This window comes from Sarcophilus harrisii, chromosome 4 (assembly GCF_902635505.1).
Source record: "Sarcophilus harrisii chromosome 4, mSarHar1.11, whole genome shotgun sequence".
Taxonomy (NCBI): Eukaryota; Metazoa; Chordata; class Mammalia; order Dasyuromorphia; family Dasyuridae; genus Sarcophilus; species Sarcophilus harrisii.
In genome coordinates, this window is record NC_045429.1 from 339,665,787 (window position 1) to 339,683,608 (window position 17,822).

At 46.3% G+C, this 17,822-nt stretch overlaps 1 protein-coding gene across 16 annotated transcripts in view; it reads left to right on the plus strand.

Moving 5' to 3' along the window:
- CACNA1G (calcium voltage-gated channel subunit alpha1 G) overlaps positions 1 to 17,822 on the plus strand; it is an 85,900-nt gene that overhangs the window by 27,443 nt on the left and 40,635 nt on the right. For all 16 annotated transcript variants that reach the window (XM_031966379.1, XM_031966380.1, XM_031966386.1 and 13 more), the window contains exons 10-13: positions 12,253 to 12,404; positions 14,188 to 14,373; positions 15,733 to 15,847; positions 16,174 to 16,329. In XM_031966379.1, coding sequence (XP_031822239.1) covers positions 12,253 to 12,404; positions 14,188 to 14,373; positions 15,733 to 15,847; positions 16,174 to 16,329 — 609 coding nt within the window. The remainder of the gene's footprint in view (positions 1 to 12,252; positions 12,405 to 14,187; positions 14,374 to 15,732; positions 15,848 to 16,173; positions 16,330 to 17,822) is intronic.

Here is a 17,822-nt window from a genome sequence, read left to right on the forward strand (position 1 = left end):
AGAATGTATCTCCCCTTTAGTGATCTTTTCATTTATGCAAGGCTCTTTTGTGAAAGCTGTCTCAGAGCCCGTTTGGTGGATGGGGGGGGAGGGATGGGTGGAGAGTGTGTGTATGTGTGTGTGTGTGTGTGTGTGTGTGTATATGTTTGTGTTTTCGTGTGTGGAATGTAGCAGTGGAGGAGGGGTGGGCATGGGGAAAAATATGGTTTCCTCTCTCAGGGATCCCCATAATCAGGAATGTTGGACAGGAGCAAAGCTTTCATTGGCTCTCCCAAATGTCTTTCTTGGCTGATTGTTTGGAAAGGGAGTGAGGGTTGCTGAAGGGTGCTTCACTTTATGAGTAGTCTTTCTAGTTAACTCACTTGCTTATTTAATAAATATTTCTGCTGAAGAGTTTCCCTTCCCTAGTTTCTTGGAGGCCTTGGTGGGAGAGGGAGACTCTGGTGAGATGCTTAACATGGATCAGCCCGGCTGTATGTTCCCTCGCCTTCCTCTCCCATGGCCAATGACAGACCAAGTTCCTTTTGACCTTGTCGGCTTAGGGTGACCTTCCTTGGTGTCTTTTGGGTTTGGATGCCATGGTGGTGGTTGGAGGTGCAGGTTTGCTACGGCCCCCTCTTAAATCTGCAGGGCCTGGTGAGGTGGAGGTTGGGGAGGGGTACCCAGAAAATGCAGGCCGTGTCCCCATTTGTGACTTTGATGCCCGAAGCCTGGAGGTGTAGACGGTGAGAAGAGTAGGGGTAGCGAATAGAGAGGAAGGGACCACGGGCCGAGATTGGGAAGGGGTTGGCTGTGTCCCGGGCGTCGGGCGCCTCGCTGGTGGTGACGCAGACACCGCAGACGGCTTGGAAGGAGAATCGAGACCCCGAGCCAGCCGCAGTCCCGCAGTCCCCGGGTGCCAGGCGGCAGGGAAGGTGGGAGGGGGAGGGGTCAGGCGGGGCTGGCTTGCCTAGCTGGGGAAGGGAGGAGGGAGGAGAGCGGCGGGCAGGAAAGCACAAGGAGCCTCTGCTTGACCCTGGGGCTCTCATCCAGCCCGCTGCTGGGTCTGGGTTGACTGGGAGAGCCGAGGGGCGCCCCATCGGAAAAAGGGAAGAGAGAGGGGAAATGTCGGATGGGGACAATCGAGACAAGTCATGATTGGGAGCGGGAAAGAAAGGGGACAGCGCCACAGACCCGAAATCAACACCGCCCTAGTTAGAGACAGAAACCTCTGCGTCTCTTAGAATATCAATTCAATTATGAATGGGGACAGAAGTCTGGCACCCCACGCCACAGCCGGTCGGCTCCTCGGTGCTCTCCCGCCCTCGGTGCCTCCCCACCAGCCTCTTTCCCACCCCCTCAATCCTGTCCCTTTAGGGCAGCCCTCCAGCTGGGTTCCCAGTTCCTCTTCTAAATTCCTCCTGGATGGGGGGAGGGGGAGTAATCTTCCCCTAAATCAGGAGTTATTCATCTAAGGCTCATGGGTAGATTTCAGAGGTTCTGAGAACTTGGGAAGGGAGGAATTACGTCTTCATTTCAATAGAATTGGCTTCCTTTGTTATCCTTTGCATTTTATTCTATGCTTTTAAGAACATCCCTCTGTGCTGGGGCCCCAAGGCTCCAATGGACTGCCAAAGAGGGAGTGGAAAGGTTATGATCTTTTGCTCTCAACCCGCTGCCCCCCACCCCAACTCCTTCCAACTCCAGGATCTGTCCCGGTGCCGGCTTCCTCTCCTGCTTTCTCCTTCGCCACCTCCACCCCCCTCCAGCTCCCATCCCCCTCCCCATTCCGTTCGATTCCTCCTCCCTACTTTAGGGAGCTGGGGCGGGAAGGGGTGGGGGTGGGGGGCATTGCGTCGCCGTACAGGGAGTAGAAGAAGGAAGGGGGAAGGGCAAACTCGGAACCAGGCCTGACTGGTAACGGAGGCTTGCGCTCAGTGGCTGTGCCAGCGGGTGGGAGAGAGAGTGTGCTGCGGGCGGTGGGTGTGTTGTGTCTGGGTGCATGTGCCCGCGTGGGTGAATATACACACATCCAGATCTCTGCCAGGTTGTCATCACCTCTGTGGGCACCCACTCCCTAAGTGCCAGGAAGAGGTTCTCCTACTTCACCTGGGGGTGGAAAGGGGGGTGTTTCCTGCGGCTCCGTTCCTTTAAGTAGAGAGACCGAAGATCGGGACAAGAAACCACCTCCTGCAGGGGCCGGTGGACCTCCCAAAGGGCTCCTCTTTTTTTCCTTTCCCTGGCCTTCCACCTTCTTGACCTGGTCCCCTGCACCCCTGGGTTATGTAGAGGCCATTGCAGGGATCTAAGAGGCTAGTTCCCATGAACTGAGTAGCTAAATAAGTCAGTTTTGAATGAACAAATGAGATGAGGATGGGGAGGGTATGAACTTTGGACTGGGTCCGATTAGTGATGCCCATTTTTCTCTACTAAGATGAAGCATTGAATAAAGGAAAATGCAAGTAGGAGGAAAGAGTTCAAATTGATGTACAGAAGGACTTCTGCACCACTGGGAATGGGGTGACAGAGTTTGGGTGCAACTCCTCCCCCCTCAAGTTCATTAAGAAAGGACCAGTAATGGAGGTAGTGGACTGACCTAAGTGACTTCCTCTCCATCCTGAATGACAAGGGAGTTTCTCCTGAGGCTGCAGTGCTAGGCCTTTCACTAGACCAACACCTGCCTGCTGAAGTGCAAACGGGGGCAGAGGTGGAAAGGAGTCCCTTGGGCAGGTCAGGCAGAGCAGCTGCACGATTCCTCATGCTTGGAGGAAAAGGCTTCTTGCAAGTAGAAGGCAGGAGGATCTCTGGGTAGGTCCTAAAAGCAGCAGCTACAGTCTCATCATAGGCACTGCAGCATAAACGGCCCCTACCATCTGGCCCCTGGAGCTGGAGCAGTCCTATTTAAAGCAAGGTGAGAAAGGAAGCAAAAAGGGGTAGTAGGGGAGCCCTGGGAATAGGGGCTACAGAGAATGATTGGAGAAGCACATGCAGAGGGAGAGACAAAGGCATGGAATGAATGAGAAATCCCACACAGAGAGGCACACACACACACAGATACTGGCAGACAGAAATGCGGGCACACATACAGCGCCAGAGAGAGAGAAAATGGACATGTACAATAGATATCAAGAAAGACAAAGGAAAACAGAAGATGGACTCAGTGCCTGGATCTAGGGACACTAGTTTTTTATACTGTAGTCTGCAGATGGTTTTTTGTTCATGGCTATCTGAAATCTAAGAAAGGGCCTTGTCTTCCTTGAGAAGCGATAGAGTAGAAAGAATATGCTTCAGATGCACTCTGTTACTAGTGAGATAATCTTGGGCAAAATTGTTCACCATTCTTCACTTGGGGTCTCAGTTTCCTCATTTGGGGTGGACTACATGGCTTCTAAGTTTTCTTCTAGCTTTAAATCTTTGATCCTATGAGTTTGGGGTAGGGGGGAGAGAAAGGAAGAGAGAACAGCATTGTGGGAGAGGAAGTAGGGTATTTCAGTCGCTTTATCGGGAAGCAGGTTGGTAACAAGGGAAAGTGCTGAATTTAAAGTTGGAGGATTGGAGTTTGAATGGTGGCTATGTTTGGTGTCTACGTGACCAAGGACAGGCCATCTCACCTTCCTAGGCTTCAGTTACTCACTGAAAAATTGGGGAGGGGGAGTTGGATTAGACTCTTTACAGAGATAACTCCCCTAGTGCTTATGCTTTCTGTAATAGAATGCCGTGCAATCTTGCCCCAGGAAAAGAAGCCAGTTCCCCTGGGTCTCCTCTTCCCTCCCTTGGGCTCAAGAATTTCCTTTTATCTTTGATTCCTTTATCCTACTCTATGTCCACACATTCATTCCCTATCATTATAAAGTACCCAGTCCATCCACGCTATTCTTTCTACCCTCACTTTGACGTGCTATTGAAGAGCTGATATTCCTTCTATCTACTTCTCTGTCCCCATGACCTAAGCTCCCTTCCCCTGTTAGATTGCTTGCATTCCTCCCTTCCCAACTTCCCCTCCTCTTCTCCCTGGACTCTGTGTGAATCTGTGGCATTGTCAAGTCAGTCAATCGATAAGCATTTATTAAGTGCTTGCTGTGTGCCAGGCGTTGGGAAAAAAAAGAAGCGCAAAAAACATGATCCCTGCCCTCAAAAAGCTCATTCTAATGGAGGAAGACAACATGCGTGTAACTGTATATAAAAGATATATTGATATGGTGAAAATGGAAAATATACTCAGAAGAAAGGTACAAGGTGAGGGGTGGAGGGAGAACTAAGAAAAGACTCTTACAGACGGTGGGATTTGAGTTTGGAAGGAAGTCAGAGTCAGGAGCTGGAATGTCCTGGGCATCCAGTCTCTTCCCTCTAGCTGGGATGGCAACATGTACCCCATGGGTACCAGACAATGTCCTGAGAAGGCAAGGCCTTTACAAATCTTACTGGGCTCCTGGGGCATTGAGTAGGGGAACAGGTGATAGGGAGGGAGGGATTGTCAGAAAAACTGCTGCTGTAAGAGTTACAACCTCCAACACCAGCAGAGGCTATTAAGTGATGAAGAGTGAGTGATGACATTTGGGGCCCAGGAATTTTTTTCTTCGCTCCTGCACTTTGCACCCCCTCTTGTAAGCCCATTTGTCTGGTGTCTGGGCCAAGGTGAGGGGAAGTCTGGTGAAAGGTAAAGAACAGAGCTGGAGATCTAGGAAATACTTTGCCTTCCTCACCTTGATTCTATATCTGTCTCTGCTACTTGGAGCAGGGGCCTAGCAAGTCCTGGAACAGAGACAAGGATGGCTGGGGGAAGGGGAGCATGGCTGGAAGAGCTCAGACCCATACTTCTCCAGGGCTGCAGGGGTTCCTTAGGTGGGAACCATAGGTAGCCAGATGGATGGGCAGGCAGACAGGTGGCAGACAAGCAAACAGATGGACAGGCAGCCTGGTGGACAGATAAGCTGATATAGCCCCAGACCACTCAACCTCATCTCTCAGAGATGATCAGTGTCACAGCCAGACACATGTCGGGACAGAGTTTCTATTTATAAGTGAATGAGGTTGGCTGTTCTAAGAGGGGAAGGGCCCCTAGGAGGGGGATGAGGAGCCAGGGAAAGAAGGTGATGATTAGTCTAGGCCCTGGGTTGGTAGGCAGGGGAATAGGGGGATGGTGGGAGAGAACAGGCTCTGAAGGGGCTATAGTCCCCAGACTTTCTATGGTCCTAGAAAGGTGGGAGGAGGAGGGGAGTGCTTTTACTGTGTTAGATATCAGCTGAGTGAGTATTCTTGTTCACTAGGGACCCTCAGACTTCAGCAGACATATGAAAGCCTATGGCATCTCCCTGGGCTTGCCTGATTCAGGCTACACTAACTCCCCTTTCCCCACTAAAAGGTTTCTTCCTGATAGCTAGGAGATGTGGTGGGAAAGAAACAGAGACAGAGAAAGAAAGGTGTTGGGGTCTTAGCCCCAACAGGTTCACATACAAGAAGGGGATAATTTGATGATCAAGAGAGAACAAATGGGAATTGAGGGTGAATGGTACATATGGAGGGCAAAAGTATAGTATTCTCTGCTAACTTCCATTACCCAGTCTACATCTTTTTTTTAAGGAGGCAATTTGGATTAAGTAACTTGCCCAGGGTCATATAGCTAATAAGTATTACATGTCTGAAGCTGGATTTGCACTCAAGTTCCCTTGACTCCAGGGCTGGTACTCTATCCATTGAGCCACCTAGCTGTCCCTCCATTCCCGTCTACACTCCTATATCTGGGTCCTATCATACCATATCACTGTCCTGGTGCCAGTCCAAAATTTTCTCACCTCATGCCTGAGCAATTAATTGATCATCCTTTCTGCATAGTGTTACCAGCTCGCTCTCTCATCCAAATATCAGTTGGATCATGTCATTTTCCTATTAAAAAAATTTTAGTAGCTCCCAATCATCTGAAGAATAAATTCCAAAATCCTAAACTGGCCATTCAAAACTCTTTACAATCTGATGTCAGTTTACCTTTTAAGTTTCCTACTACTCCCCTTTATCCCAGCTTCTTAAACTGTGGGTCATAACCTCATATAGGTCTTATAACTGAATGTGGTGGTGAAATTATGATTTATTACTAGTAAATGTTTGGTTTGTATATTATTTTATATACTATGGACCCTGAGTCATGTAAAAATTTCTCAGGCAAAAAGGGATCTTGAGTAGAAAAAGTTTAAGAAGACCTGCCCTGTATGATCTAGGACATTGTAAACAGGGCCAAATCATTCCTTATAACTCCCTTGCTCCTGGAAGTATCACAGGTTACCTATTAGTCTATGAATTATATTGGAGTTGAGAATCCAAAATTCTACTTCTTCCATCCAGGTTCCCCTCTCACCTGTCTCCTAGCTCTCTGAAGCTAGTGAAATCCTTGGTTAGTGAGGGAGAAAGGAGTTTGTATGCCCTGAATTGGATGGATTCTAGGGAAATCTCTGGAAGAGACCCCAGGCATTCATTATCTCTAGATATAGTCTCTTACCCCAGAGTTTTCTTCTTCTGAACTCCTAGCATTTTTTGTTCTAATAATGGCTAATATTTAAATGATGCTTTATGGTATGCAAAGCAGTTTACATATGTAATTTCATTTGATTTTCACAACTCTGTAAGGTAAATACTGTTATTATCCCCATTTCACCAACGAGAAAAACAAGACTAAGAGAGAAAGAATCATTATCTCCATTTTACAGATGAAAAAACTAAGGCCACATATCTATTCAGTATCTGAGGCAGAATTGTAACTCAAATACTCAATCTACTGCGCCACAAATTAATATACTTGATATGTTTCTGCTGGCTTCCTTCCCTGCTGTTGCCTATACTATATCTCTGCCAGGAATGTCCTTCCCTTTGATCTAAGTTCTTCCCTTGTTCAAGAGACAGTTCAAATGTTTCCTCCTCTATTGCCTTCTCTTTCTTTCCTCCTCTGAACTCTTATAATGAATTATTCACCTGGCATTTACTTTGCATTATTTATTTATCCTTTGAATGTACTTGTCCTGTTCTCCCTAACTAATTTGTAAGCTCCCCAAGGGCAAGGACTAAGTCTCACACAACATTGTTTCTCCAGTGGCTTGTACAAAGTAGGCACTCTAGGTGTTTGGTGGTGGTGGTTGTTGCTGTTCAGTTGTTTCAATGCAGAATCAGCTGACTCTGTGTGACCCCATTTGGGGATTTCTTGGCAAAGATACTGGGGCAGTTTACCATTTCCTGTTCCAGCTTGTTTTACAGATGAGGAAACTGAGACAGCCAGGGTTAAATGACTTGCCCAGGATCACACTGCTAGTGTACGAGATCAGATTTGAACTCAGGTTGAGAACCTTTTCACTTGGTGCTTTATTCTTTGAGGTTACAGTCCTGTTTCTCATACATACTGTCTGCATGGTTTTAGGCAAGGTATTAAACTTCCCAGGCCCCACACAGCTTTCTCAGATTATAAATTGCAGAGAAGGTACAGCCAGAATTGACAAAGGGAGTTCCCATACCAATATAATCATGAGTCCAGCATCCTTCTCTATCCAAAAGGATAATCTGAATAAAAGTGGTTGCCATCCTGGGGAGGGATGGAGAGTTTGTCCATTTCTTATTTTTCAGCCTGTTTCTATTACATAAATGTTTGGGGGAATAGAAGTCCTCATTGTCTGTGACAGAACTGAAAACCTTTCTAGAGACCATTCCCAAGCCCATCATTTTCATGTTCCATCTATCAAAGGCCTTGGCAGCTGAGAACCAACAAAGTCTGGATTTCAGAAATAATTGCCCTGGTAAAGGTAGAAAGGGCCACTGAGGGCAGATTGTGCCCAGAAATGTGCTAACCTGCCTGGAGGCAAGGGAAAAGAGTCCTGCCTTCTTGCCAGGTCCGTTGTAGTCAGAAAGATGGTAGAGGGAAGTTTTGGAAAGATGAAAGGGATAGTTTCACAGGAGTTATGGCCACTGCACTCCTTCCCCCACACCCCAGACAGCTGGGTTGCTCTATTTTATGCTTCATGCCCTCGATCTGCCTTTTCAAAACTTTCCCAGGCTCGTATTTACAGCCCTGCCTCTCCAGGGGGATGATGATTCTTTTCCTTGTACCCAAATGCAGACCAAGACCTAAAGGGAAAGGAGATTTGTTCTGGCTCTATTCAGTGTGTCATAGGTTTACAACATGAACACCATCTTACACACATCTGCTGAACTTAAGAGTCAGGAAGATCTGAATTCTAATTCTATCCCAGTTACTTACTAGCTGTGGGATTCTATAGCCTCAATTTCCTCATCTGTAAAATGGGAGGGGGGCCTCTAAGAACTACTACTTGAGAAGAACTACTTCTCAGTCTGACAGAAGGCCACCTGAAGTGTTGAACTATAATTAATAATTGCTGAACCTTGCTGAACAAGGGCAAGGATGGGGGAAAATCACCTGGGGGACATACCTGGGGACACCATGTGTTTCCTTCCCCCTTAAAGCAGTAGCTGCTGCTTGAGGATATGAAGTCGGGGGGAGGAGGCAAGAAAATGAACGTTGGGATGAGCCCACTGCTGCAAAAGCCCCAGTAGGCCAAGGAGAAGAAGCCCTCTTGGATGCTATTGATGATCCCTAAAACTTCCCACCCTCAGACAAAGTCTTGATTCCCCCTCTAGTTACAGTTCTCCCAGCTGAGTATGTCCCTGTGCTTTGAGACCACTGGGTATGTGGAGGTTCAAACCATTCTGCTCTTCACTCTAGAAAAGAAGGAACACTGTATGTTTCCTTGGGGAAATATCATGGCCCTGTAGGGCAAGAACCCTGATAGGAAGAGTCCTGCTATCATATCACCAAAATATGACTTTTTGATGTGTATATGAGCACAGATATTCTTTCCCAGGAAGGGAATTGAAAAATTGTAGAAAAGCGACTTAGGAAGGGAAAGGTGTGTGTCTGTGGGTCTATGTGTTCTTGCATACATTTACATCACAGGAAGATGATTAAAAAGAGACAAAAATGAGCGGGCCAGGGGACCATCTTGCTGAAAGTCTGTGCAGTTCAGCTAGGGGAGAGAACAATGTCCTCTCTCGGATACGATAATATCTTCCTTCCTCGTATTGCCCTAAAGCCTTCAGTCCCAGGGCTCCGACAAGCCATCAAAATTCTCTCTCATCCTGACCTTCCTCTAACGAAAGACCAATTTAACTAGGTCAGGAAAATGCTGTCCCCACCCCTATTATGTGGAGCATAGAAAGCAGCGAGGTTTGGCTGGTACAATTACCCCCTTCCTCAGCCATCCCAAGTCCTAGAAGAGCTCATTCTTCAGGTAGCTGGTGTTCTGCTCTCACCTTCCAAGCTAACTTTGATTGTTCTTTCCTATCCTCAAAGAACTCAGGTTGGACATGGGCTTAAGTTTTGGGAACATTTCTCTTTCTGAATAATCTTTGATGATCAAGGAACAGAAATACCCCTCCCAGCTATTCTTCCTCTGGTACTATAATCAGGGTGGAAGAGAAGACCCTTTCAGGATGGAGGTTGGAAAAGGCTTAGAGTGAAGGACTCAGAATTGCCCTCCCCCTTTCTGCCTCCCTACAGGCTGGATACACTAGATTTGTATCTAGTCCTGCTCAGAGTTGGACATGAGCACTCTCTATTTTGGAGAGGGTCAGAGATGGCATCTGGGCAGACAGGTGGCTTGATCTACAGGACAGTGCTTAGGTGAGCACCTGATTAGAGAAACAAAGACTGACATATGGCAACTTTAAGGTTTGCAAGTATTTTACATACATTATCTCATTTGATCTTCCCAATAATTCCATAAGGTCATAACTGTAGAACTTGAAGCTTGTGTGTGTGTGTAAAAAGATCCTCATCCATATTATATAGATGAGGAGAATTGAATTAGTTTGACCATGTAGAATTACATAATTAATAGCAAAGGCCTGGTCTTCCTGACTAGATCCAGCTGTCTATGAGATAGTGAGGGAATGGCTAATTCATATATTTTTTTTTAAGTCAATTGGAGTTAAACGATTTGCCTAGGGACCCATAGCTGGTAAATGTCTAAGGCTAGATTTGAACTCGGGTCCTCTTGACTCCACTATATGATTTAGCTACCCCTATTCAGATTTGATGGCTGCTCATTTATAGTAGTGGTTGGCTCAGTGGAAATTCTGGCAGGATAAAGTGGCCATTTAGAAATGACTTTTTAGTGGTTCTCTAATGTTTTAGAATTGAAAAAAATACTTAAATCTGAAGCTTTCTTCTGCTCTTTTCTATTTGTGAGACTCAATTTCCTCATCTATAAAATGGGAGTAATAATATTTTTAGTAACTAATTCAAAGAGTTGAGAGTATCAAAAAATAATATATGTGAGGTAAATTGAACACCTTAAAGCACTCTACAAACCTTAAAACATGATAGGTATCAGCTGTCATTACTTTGAGGTTATGGTTATTTAACTAGTTAAATGATAGGACTGGAAATTCTCATTCCTTATGAATGTGAAGGAAAAGACATTTTTCTTTTTTATAGATATGGCAACTGAGGCACAGAGAGGAAGTTTAAGTGACTTAGTAAGTTGGTAGGTTTGGGGGCAAAGAACAGGACATAGGTGAAGTCTCAGTGCCTTCTTATGCCATCCTCTTCCTCTTTTTGCTGAGAGGAAGTGTATGTGTGACTGTCTATGTGTGAGTGTTTAGAAAGAGGAAAATGTGGTCTGCAGTTGGCCAAGAAAACTCTGCCAAATCCACATAGTAATAGTAGATCACGTGTGAGTCCGGGTGTTCGCGCAAGCGTGGATGCTCTAGGAGGCATGATGCTGAGTGCAAATCCACAGAGATTATCCTTTGACTTCTAAATAGCATATAGCATCAAAATAGGCTTGGCCTGGGCCCATGGAACTAATTCTGCAGCACCAGGAAAAGCTAGAACTCTAGGGGAACGAGATAGTACATGAGGATGGACCAGAAGCATCCTGGCACAAGAAGCACATGGAGGAAGGTCCAGAACTGGGTCTGGCCCTCAGTGGATCAGAAGCAACTGCATGGAGTAGAAGTAGAAGATGAGGACTATAAATTGGCCTATCTCTGAGATGGTTTCCTTAGTCTATATGAGAATATGCCTAGAATCCTTGTGGGGGATACTGTATTCCCCCATACCAACTTCAAGAATCTGGAAATGGGGGTATCTCCTTGATTTTACTGACTTTCACAGCCAACGATGGCAAATCTATCAGCAACCAGGAACCGTAAAATTGTTTGAATTTTGGACACAATTGGGGACTAAATAATTTGCCCCACTCAACCATGAGGTGATTCAGGCCAGTTCCAATAGACTTGTGATGGAGAGAGCTGTCTGCATCTAGAAAGGGGACTATGAGAACTGAATGTAGATCACAACATAGTATTTTCACCTTTTTTATGGTTGTTTGCTTGCTTTCTTTTTTTCCTTTCTCACTTTTTTACTTTTTGATCTGATTTTTCTTGTCCAGAAATGTTTAATAGAATTGCACATATTTAACCTATATTGGATTACTTGCTGTCGAGGGGAGGGAGGTGGGGGGAAGAAGAAAATTTGGAACACAAGGTTTTGCAAGGATGAATGTTTGAAAATTACCTTTGTATGTAGTTTAAAAATAAAAAGCTATTAGTAAAAAAATTTTAAAAGAATAACTTAATAAAAAAAATAATAATTTGCCCAAGAACATACAGTTTAAAAAGTATCTGAGGCTAGATTTGAACTCAGGTGCTCCTGATTCTAGGACCAGTGCTTTATCCACTGTGCCACCTGGCTTCCCTGAGAATTGTAAAGTTTTTCAGTGAGATTTTCCTGATTCTTATTTTTATTTTTCTTGGGTAGAAAGGAGTGGGGTGGGGGGGGGAGGGAACACCAGACCTCTGATTTCATTATAATTAGGAACTCCAGCTATACAGTATAATGTTAAAGTGTTGTCTAGGCACTAAGAGGTTAATTAAGATCATCAACACCCAGTATATGACAGAGACTGAATTTAAATTCTGGTCTTCTTGACTCAGAAGCCTAGTACTCCATTGTACTAGGTATCCCAATAACTCCTTAGTTAAGACTCAGGGGAGGTATGGATGGGGAGACTCAACTCCTCAGAGAGACACTGGGGAAAGACTTATCCGTATCTTTTTGCAGAAGTCAGTGCTCCTCCTTGGGTCTTGTTATTAGCAAGTTACTTTGTTTTCCGGGCTCCAGTTTCCTCATCTGCAAAGGGAGATGACAGTTCAGTTTTGTTTCTATTCTGATCCTATGATCCATCTTCTCCTTTTTCCCATCTCTGCCACTTTCAGCCTGAGGAACTCACCAATGCCCTGGAGATCAGCAACATTGTCTTCACCAGCCTCTTCGCCTTGGAGATGCTGCTGAAGCTGCTGGTGTACGGCCCCTTTGGCTACATAAAGAACCCTTACAACATTTTCGATGGAGTCATTGTGGTCATTAGGTAAGTCCTGCCTTCTCCCAGCTGGCCTCCCAAGCAGGACTTGGGGAGGGAAGAGATCAGCTTGGAAAGAAGTTAGCTGGGAAGAAGGCCATGGGTCTCCTTCCTTTCAGCACCAAGGGTTGGCCAGGTGGGAAGCAGGATGATTTGACAGATAAATCCCACTTCAAGTCAAGAAAGTGGGGTTCTAGTCCCTACTTTGTTTAGCTTTGTGACCCTATAAGAGTAATTTCATTTGAATCTGTACAATGATGTGGTTGAGTCCCATCTGGGACTATTTTATATTCTCCTCCCATAAATCTTGCCATTTAGTTTTTTCTGGAGGAACGTCAGAGGGCTGTCATATCACCAACCATCAGTAATAGCATCCTTTTCACTTCTGTCTTGTGCTTTACTCTTTCTTGGAAATCCCCCCTTTCTCTGTTTCTCTCCATTACTACCTACAGTTCTACATGCCAATCAACTAGTATTTATTTATTAAGTATCTATTATATGCTAGGTACTGTGCTAAGTGCTAGAAATATAAAAAAGGCAATAAAAACCAAAACCAAACCAAACAAAAACACTCCCTATTCTCAAAAAGTTCATAGTTTAATTAGGAGAGACAACATGTAAAAAAATATGCAAATGATACAGACAGGATAGATTGGGGGTAATCTCAGAGGGAAGGCATGAAGATAAGGAGAACCCTGAAGGGCTTCTTGCAGGATTGGACTTTAGCTGAGTCTTGAAGGAACCCAGAGAAGCTAGAAAGGGGACAGCATTCCAGGCAATATGTGTCCTAGAATACATCTCCGCTCCCTAGCTCCCTCACATCCCTTTCTGCCATCTTCCCTCCGTTCCAAGCCCTTCTGCCTATCCCACTCATTTGGGTTGGGGTGGAGGGAATAGAATTAGGAGTAGCTGGCTTTGGTGAAAAGTATTTGAGCAGCCCATTTTGTAAATTGCTTGGAAACCCTTGTGGGTGCTCCCAGGAACTCAGTTTGGGATTTCCATATCATTGCTCTACCCCAGCTCAGGCTTGGGGCCAGGAGAGACAGCTTTATTACTTTTTTCTGTTTGGCTTTAGATTTCATTAGAGGAGAACAAAGCAAATATTTCATAACCTGATGCTGTTCCATAGGCTTGATGGGAAGGAGGATAGGGGGTTAGGAGGGGCAGGAGGAGTCCTGTTGGCTGCAGTAATGGGGCCCTCTGCCTGGTAGAAAGATGAGAATAATCATAGGCATAGGGCTGTTATTTAGAATACCAGCATTTCTGAAGCACAGTTTGAAGGCAGAGATTATTTTAGCACCTCGATTTCTTTTTTTTTCCTTTTATTTTTAATAGTATTTTATTCCTCCAAATACATACAAAGACAATTTTCACCTTTGCAAAACCATGTGTTCCAAATTTTTCCCCTTTTCCCTTCTCCCTCCTCCCCAAGAGAGCAAGCAATCCGATACAGGTTAAATATTAGCATCTCAATTTCTTTGGGCTTCTGTGGACATTAATCCCCTCTCCCCATTATGGATCAGAGAGAGCCCCTCCCACTAAGGAGAGAGAGAACACTTTGATCCCCATCCAGGAGATGGGGGATGCCAGAAGAAACAGAAGACAAATTAAAGATAAGTGGAGGGGGAGAGAGGGATAGGTTGGAAATAGGAGTGACTGTTCATCTCCATAGTTCTGATCCAAACATACCTACAGGGCAGTTTCCCTTAGAGTTTACCCAGGTTTGTTAAACAGGCTAACGCTGTCCCTTCTTCTCCTTGTCCTTGTTCCAAATCCCCTGTCTCTTACACAGCGTGTGGGAGATTGTGGGCCAGCAAGGCGGAGGTCTGTCTGTACTTCGGACCTTCCGGTTGATGAGGGTGTTGAAACTCGTCCGTTTCCTGCCTGCTCTGCAGCGGCAGTTGGTGGTCCTCATGAAGACCATGGATAATGTGGCTACTTTCTGCATGCTACTTATGCTCTTCATCTTCATCTTCAGGTGAGAAGGGAATCGGGGACCTAAGCCTTTTTGTGCAGGATTCCAAATCAGGATATTGCAACTGACTTAAACAATTTTTTTTCAATTAACAAGCGTTTATTTTTCCCTACCTAGCAACCCTCCTCCTTGTTCTGAGAAATAAAAAATAAAAACAAAACACTTGTAACAAATATGCACAGTGAAGCAAAACAAATTCCCACATAGGCTGTGTCTAAAAATGCATCTCATTCTGCACGCTGAGCCTGTCACCTTTCTGTAAGAAGTTAGGAGCATGCCTCCTCATCTCTTCTCTGCAATCATGGTGGTTGGTCATTGTGTTGATCATAGTCCTTAAGTGTATTTTTTTTTCAAAGTAACTGGCCTTTTGGAAGCACCTCAAACTGGGGCTTGGATCTTGAGTATTTTCCAGTTCTTTCTATACCAGAGAAATTCTTCACCTCTTTTGCACCATGGGCCCCTCTGGCAATCTGGTGAAACCTTTAAATATATAAAATGCCTAGGATTACAAAGGAAGCTAATTATATTGAAATAGTTATCTCTCTGTATTTTCAAAAGCTGACATACCCCAGGTTAAGAATCTCAGCTCTGAGCTCTGAGGGTTGAAGAATGGGGACGTGAAGCATCCTAGATTCTGGGGACAGGACTGGGTATCAAAAGGGAACGGTGGGGAGGCCTTGCATTAGCTTTTCCCTGTGGGAGCTGGCCGAGTTATTCCCTTGCTTTACACGTTCCCTAAAGAAAAACTGGATGGAAGAGAAGCCAGCCACAGCCGACATCTGGCGTGGTCGCTGGCCCAGGGATCCTGTCGCTGGAGAGCAGGGATGCTTGACTTGACTCAGCGCAACTGAGGGTGGTAGAGTTCAGCATATGGGCTCCCACTGGGAAGCTGCTTGGGGGGAGGGGGAGGAGGCGCACAGGGGGTTCCAAACATCCGCTATTTTCCACCAATCTGCCAGGTCACAGACTCTTTTCCTCTCCATATCTTCCTTGCCTTTTTTTTTTTCCTCTCCCCATTATTCACATCTTCAAGCTTAGGATGGAATAACAGCACTCTAGGTAGTTTGATTTCAGGTCAAGTTTGGAATCCCTGAGCCTACCCACAGGCACCTCTACCCCCTGGTTCTGTGCCCAAAGGAAACAATGCAGAGCCACGCAGGGTTACCTTATTGTATCTCCCCCTGCCTCCCCTATCTGGAAAGTAGAACATTGGAAAAATCTGTTGTCTGGGACTGGGAAAAAGTAACCAGGTAGCTAAAGTGAGGAGGAGAAAGCCACAGGGTATGGTTCCCTCCTGCCAGGGGAAGGGAAGAGGGAGCAGAAAACTGCGTGCTTTACCTTCCTTCCCCTTTTTATGTTTAGTATCCTGGGCATGCATCTCTTCGGCTGCAAGTTTGCATCTGAGAGAGATGGGGACACGCTGCCTGATCGGAAGAATTTTGACTCCTTGCTTTGGGCCATTGTTACTGTCTTCCAGGTATATGAGTCAATTGGACTTTGTGGGTGGGTCCTTATCCTAAGATCCCAAGGAGAGATGGAGAGGAAAGGCTGCTGGAAGTTCTGATGTTTTCTAGTTTGTGACTCTGGGCAAATCAAGCAACCTCCCTCGGTCTCAATTTCCTCATTTGTAAAATGGAACTAATAATAGCACCTACCTCCCAGAATCTTAAGGATCAAGTGAGACCACATATGTATAATATAAAATAGAGTAGAGACCACATATGTATAGAGTAAAACCCAAAGCCCCACTATAAATGTTAGCTATTGTCATCTTAATTCCCTAACCTCTGATCTCTATGGCAGATCCTGACTCAAGAGGATTGGAACAAGGTCCTCTATAATGGCATGGCTTCTACGTCCTCCTGGGCAGCTCTCTACTTCATTGCCTTGATGACTTTTGGCAACTACGTCCTCTTCAATCTCCTCGTGGCTATCCTGGTTGAGGGATTCCAGACCGAGGTAACCCACCTGAACACTGCTACCCTGTCCCCTTGAGAACAAAATGAACCATCACTAAAAATGCCACCCCTTAGAATGAAGCAACCCAGAAATCCTGGGCTCAGCTTCCAGACCAAAATACTTTCTACTCTAGGTTCTCTTCTAGATGGATGTAATCCGTAAGGATTCTTTTTCCTGGTTCTCTTATTCTTCCAGGCAGAAATCACTCCCCTCTCCCTTAAGGCCCCCCAACTCTTACCCCTAGAGCTAAGTCACCCCTCTATAAAGTGCTGTGCAGCCCACCCGCCCACTTTCAGAGGGAGCAATTGCCAGCCCCTTCTAGCCCAAAGTAGTCCCTCCTATGCCCCACCCCCCAGTAAGGGAGGTCGTTAGGGGAGATTAGAAGAAGGTTTTGAGGAAGGGTGCGTGGGGGGAGGACTGGAGGGTTCTTGGAACAGTTTATCCTGAGTCATTCTGGAGAAATGCTGGAGGGGGGGTGGTGTGTGGCATTTCAGTTGTTAGAGGATGGAGTGGAATTGGACACCTCCTATCAAGTTAGTCACTTCTCAGGATGATAAAATAAAAGTTGAGTTGGAAATGGATGATCTCTCAGGGTCCTTCCAGCTCTTATGTCCATCCAGGGTCACAGGCCATTGCCTGTCACTCCTCAGAGCCACTTCTGAGTGCGACCAGTCTAGGTTGCATGTTTCCCGCCCCCGCATTCCCTATTTTCTTTGAGAAATCTTTTGGGGAGCAGGATGACAACACTTGATCTAGAGAGTCCGATCACCCCCCGAAACAAAAAGGGGGTTCTTCAGGTCCCTTTGGTTCCTCCTCCTCCTCCCCAATCGTGCCTCAGAGACCACGGTCTCGGGACTGGAGGGATGTGGACACATTGAAAAATGAGCCTAGTTAGAGACCTCTAAAATGGAGATGAGCCGTCTATTTCCAGATCACGCCTCCGTCGTCACAGGCCCCGTCATCGATTAATATTGATTAACATCGATCCAGCCTTAGCCGAGCCCGGGAGGTCTGGTCCAGCCTCCCCCCAGCCACCCCCGCAAGGCCACGCCTCGCCCTCATTTCTCTTCTCCTGCCTAGGTCTTTCCTCCCTCCCCCTCCCTTCCTTCCTGCAGCTCCTTTATCGGGGTCCCGCTGGGCGCCTGGAAAAACCTCCTGGTTGGGCGTCGAAAAGCTGTCGGGCCAATTCTTTCCCGGTGACCGGGATGGAAACTCCCGCAGCGGCCCCGGCTATAAATACCCGGCGGGGTGGGAGGGATGGTAGCGGAGCGATGGGTGTGTGTGGCGGGGGGAGAATCGGTTTTCCTTCCCTGGGTTCCCAGAACCTTGGGGAGGCCGGTTCTCCGCAGGAGATTGGGGGACAGAGAGCATGAGCTGAGTCTGAGCACGGCCGGGGTCTGGGAGGAGGCTGCATTTGCTGCGCGCGCGATTGCCCCTCCGCACCTTGGATAGCTATCCATCTTTCTGACCCAGAAGAACGACTGCTGGGGGCA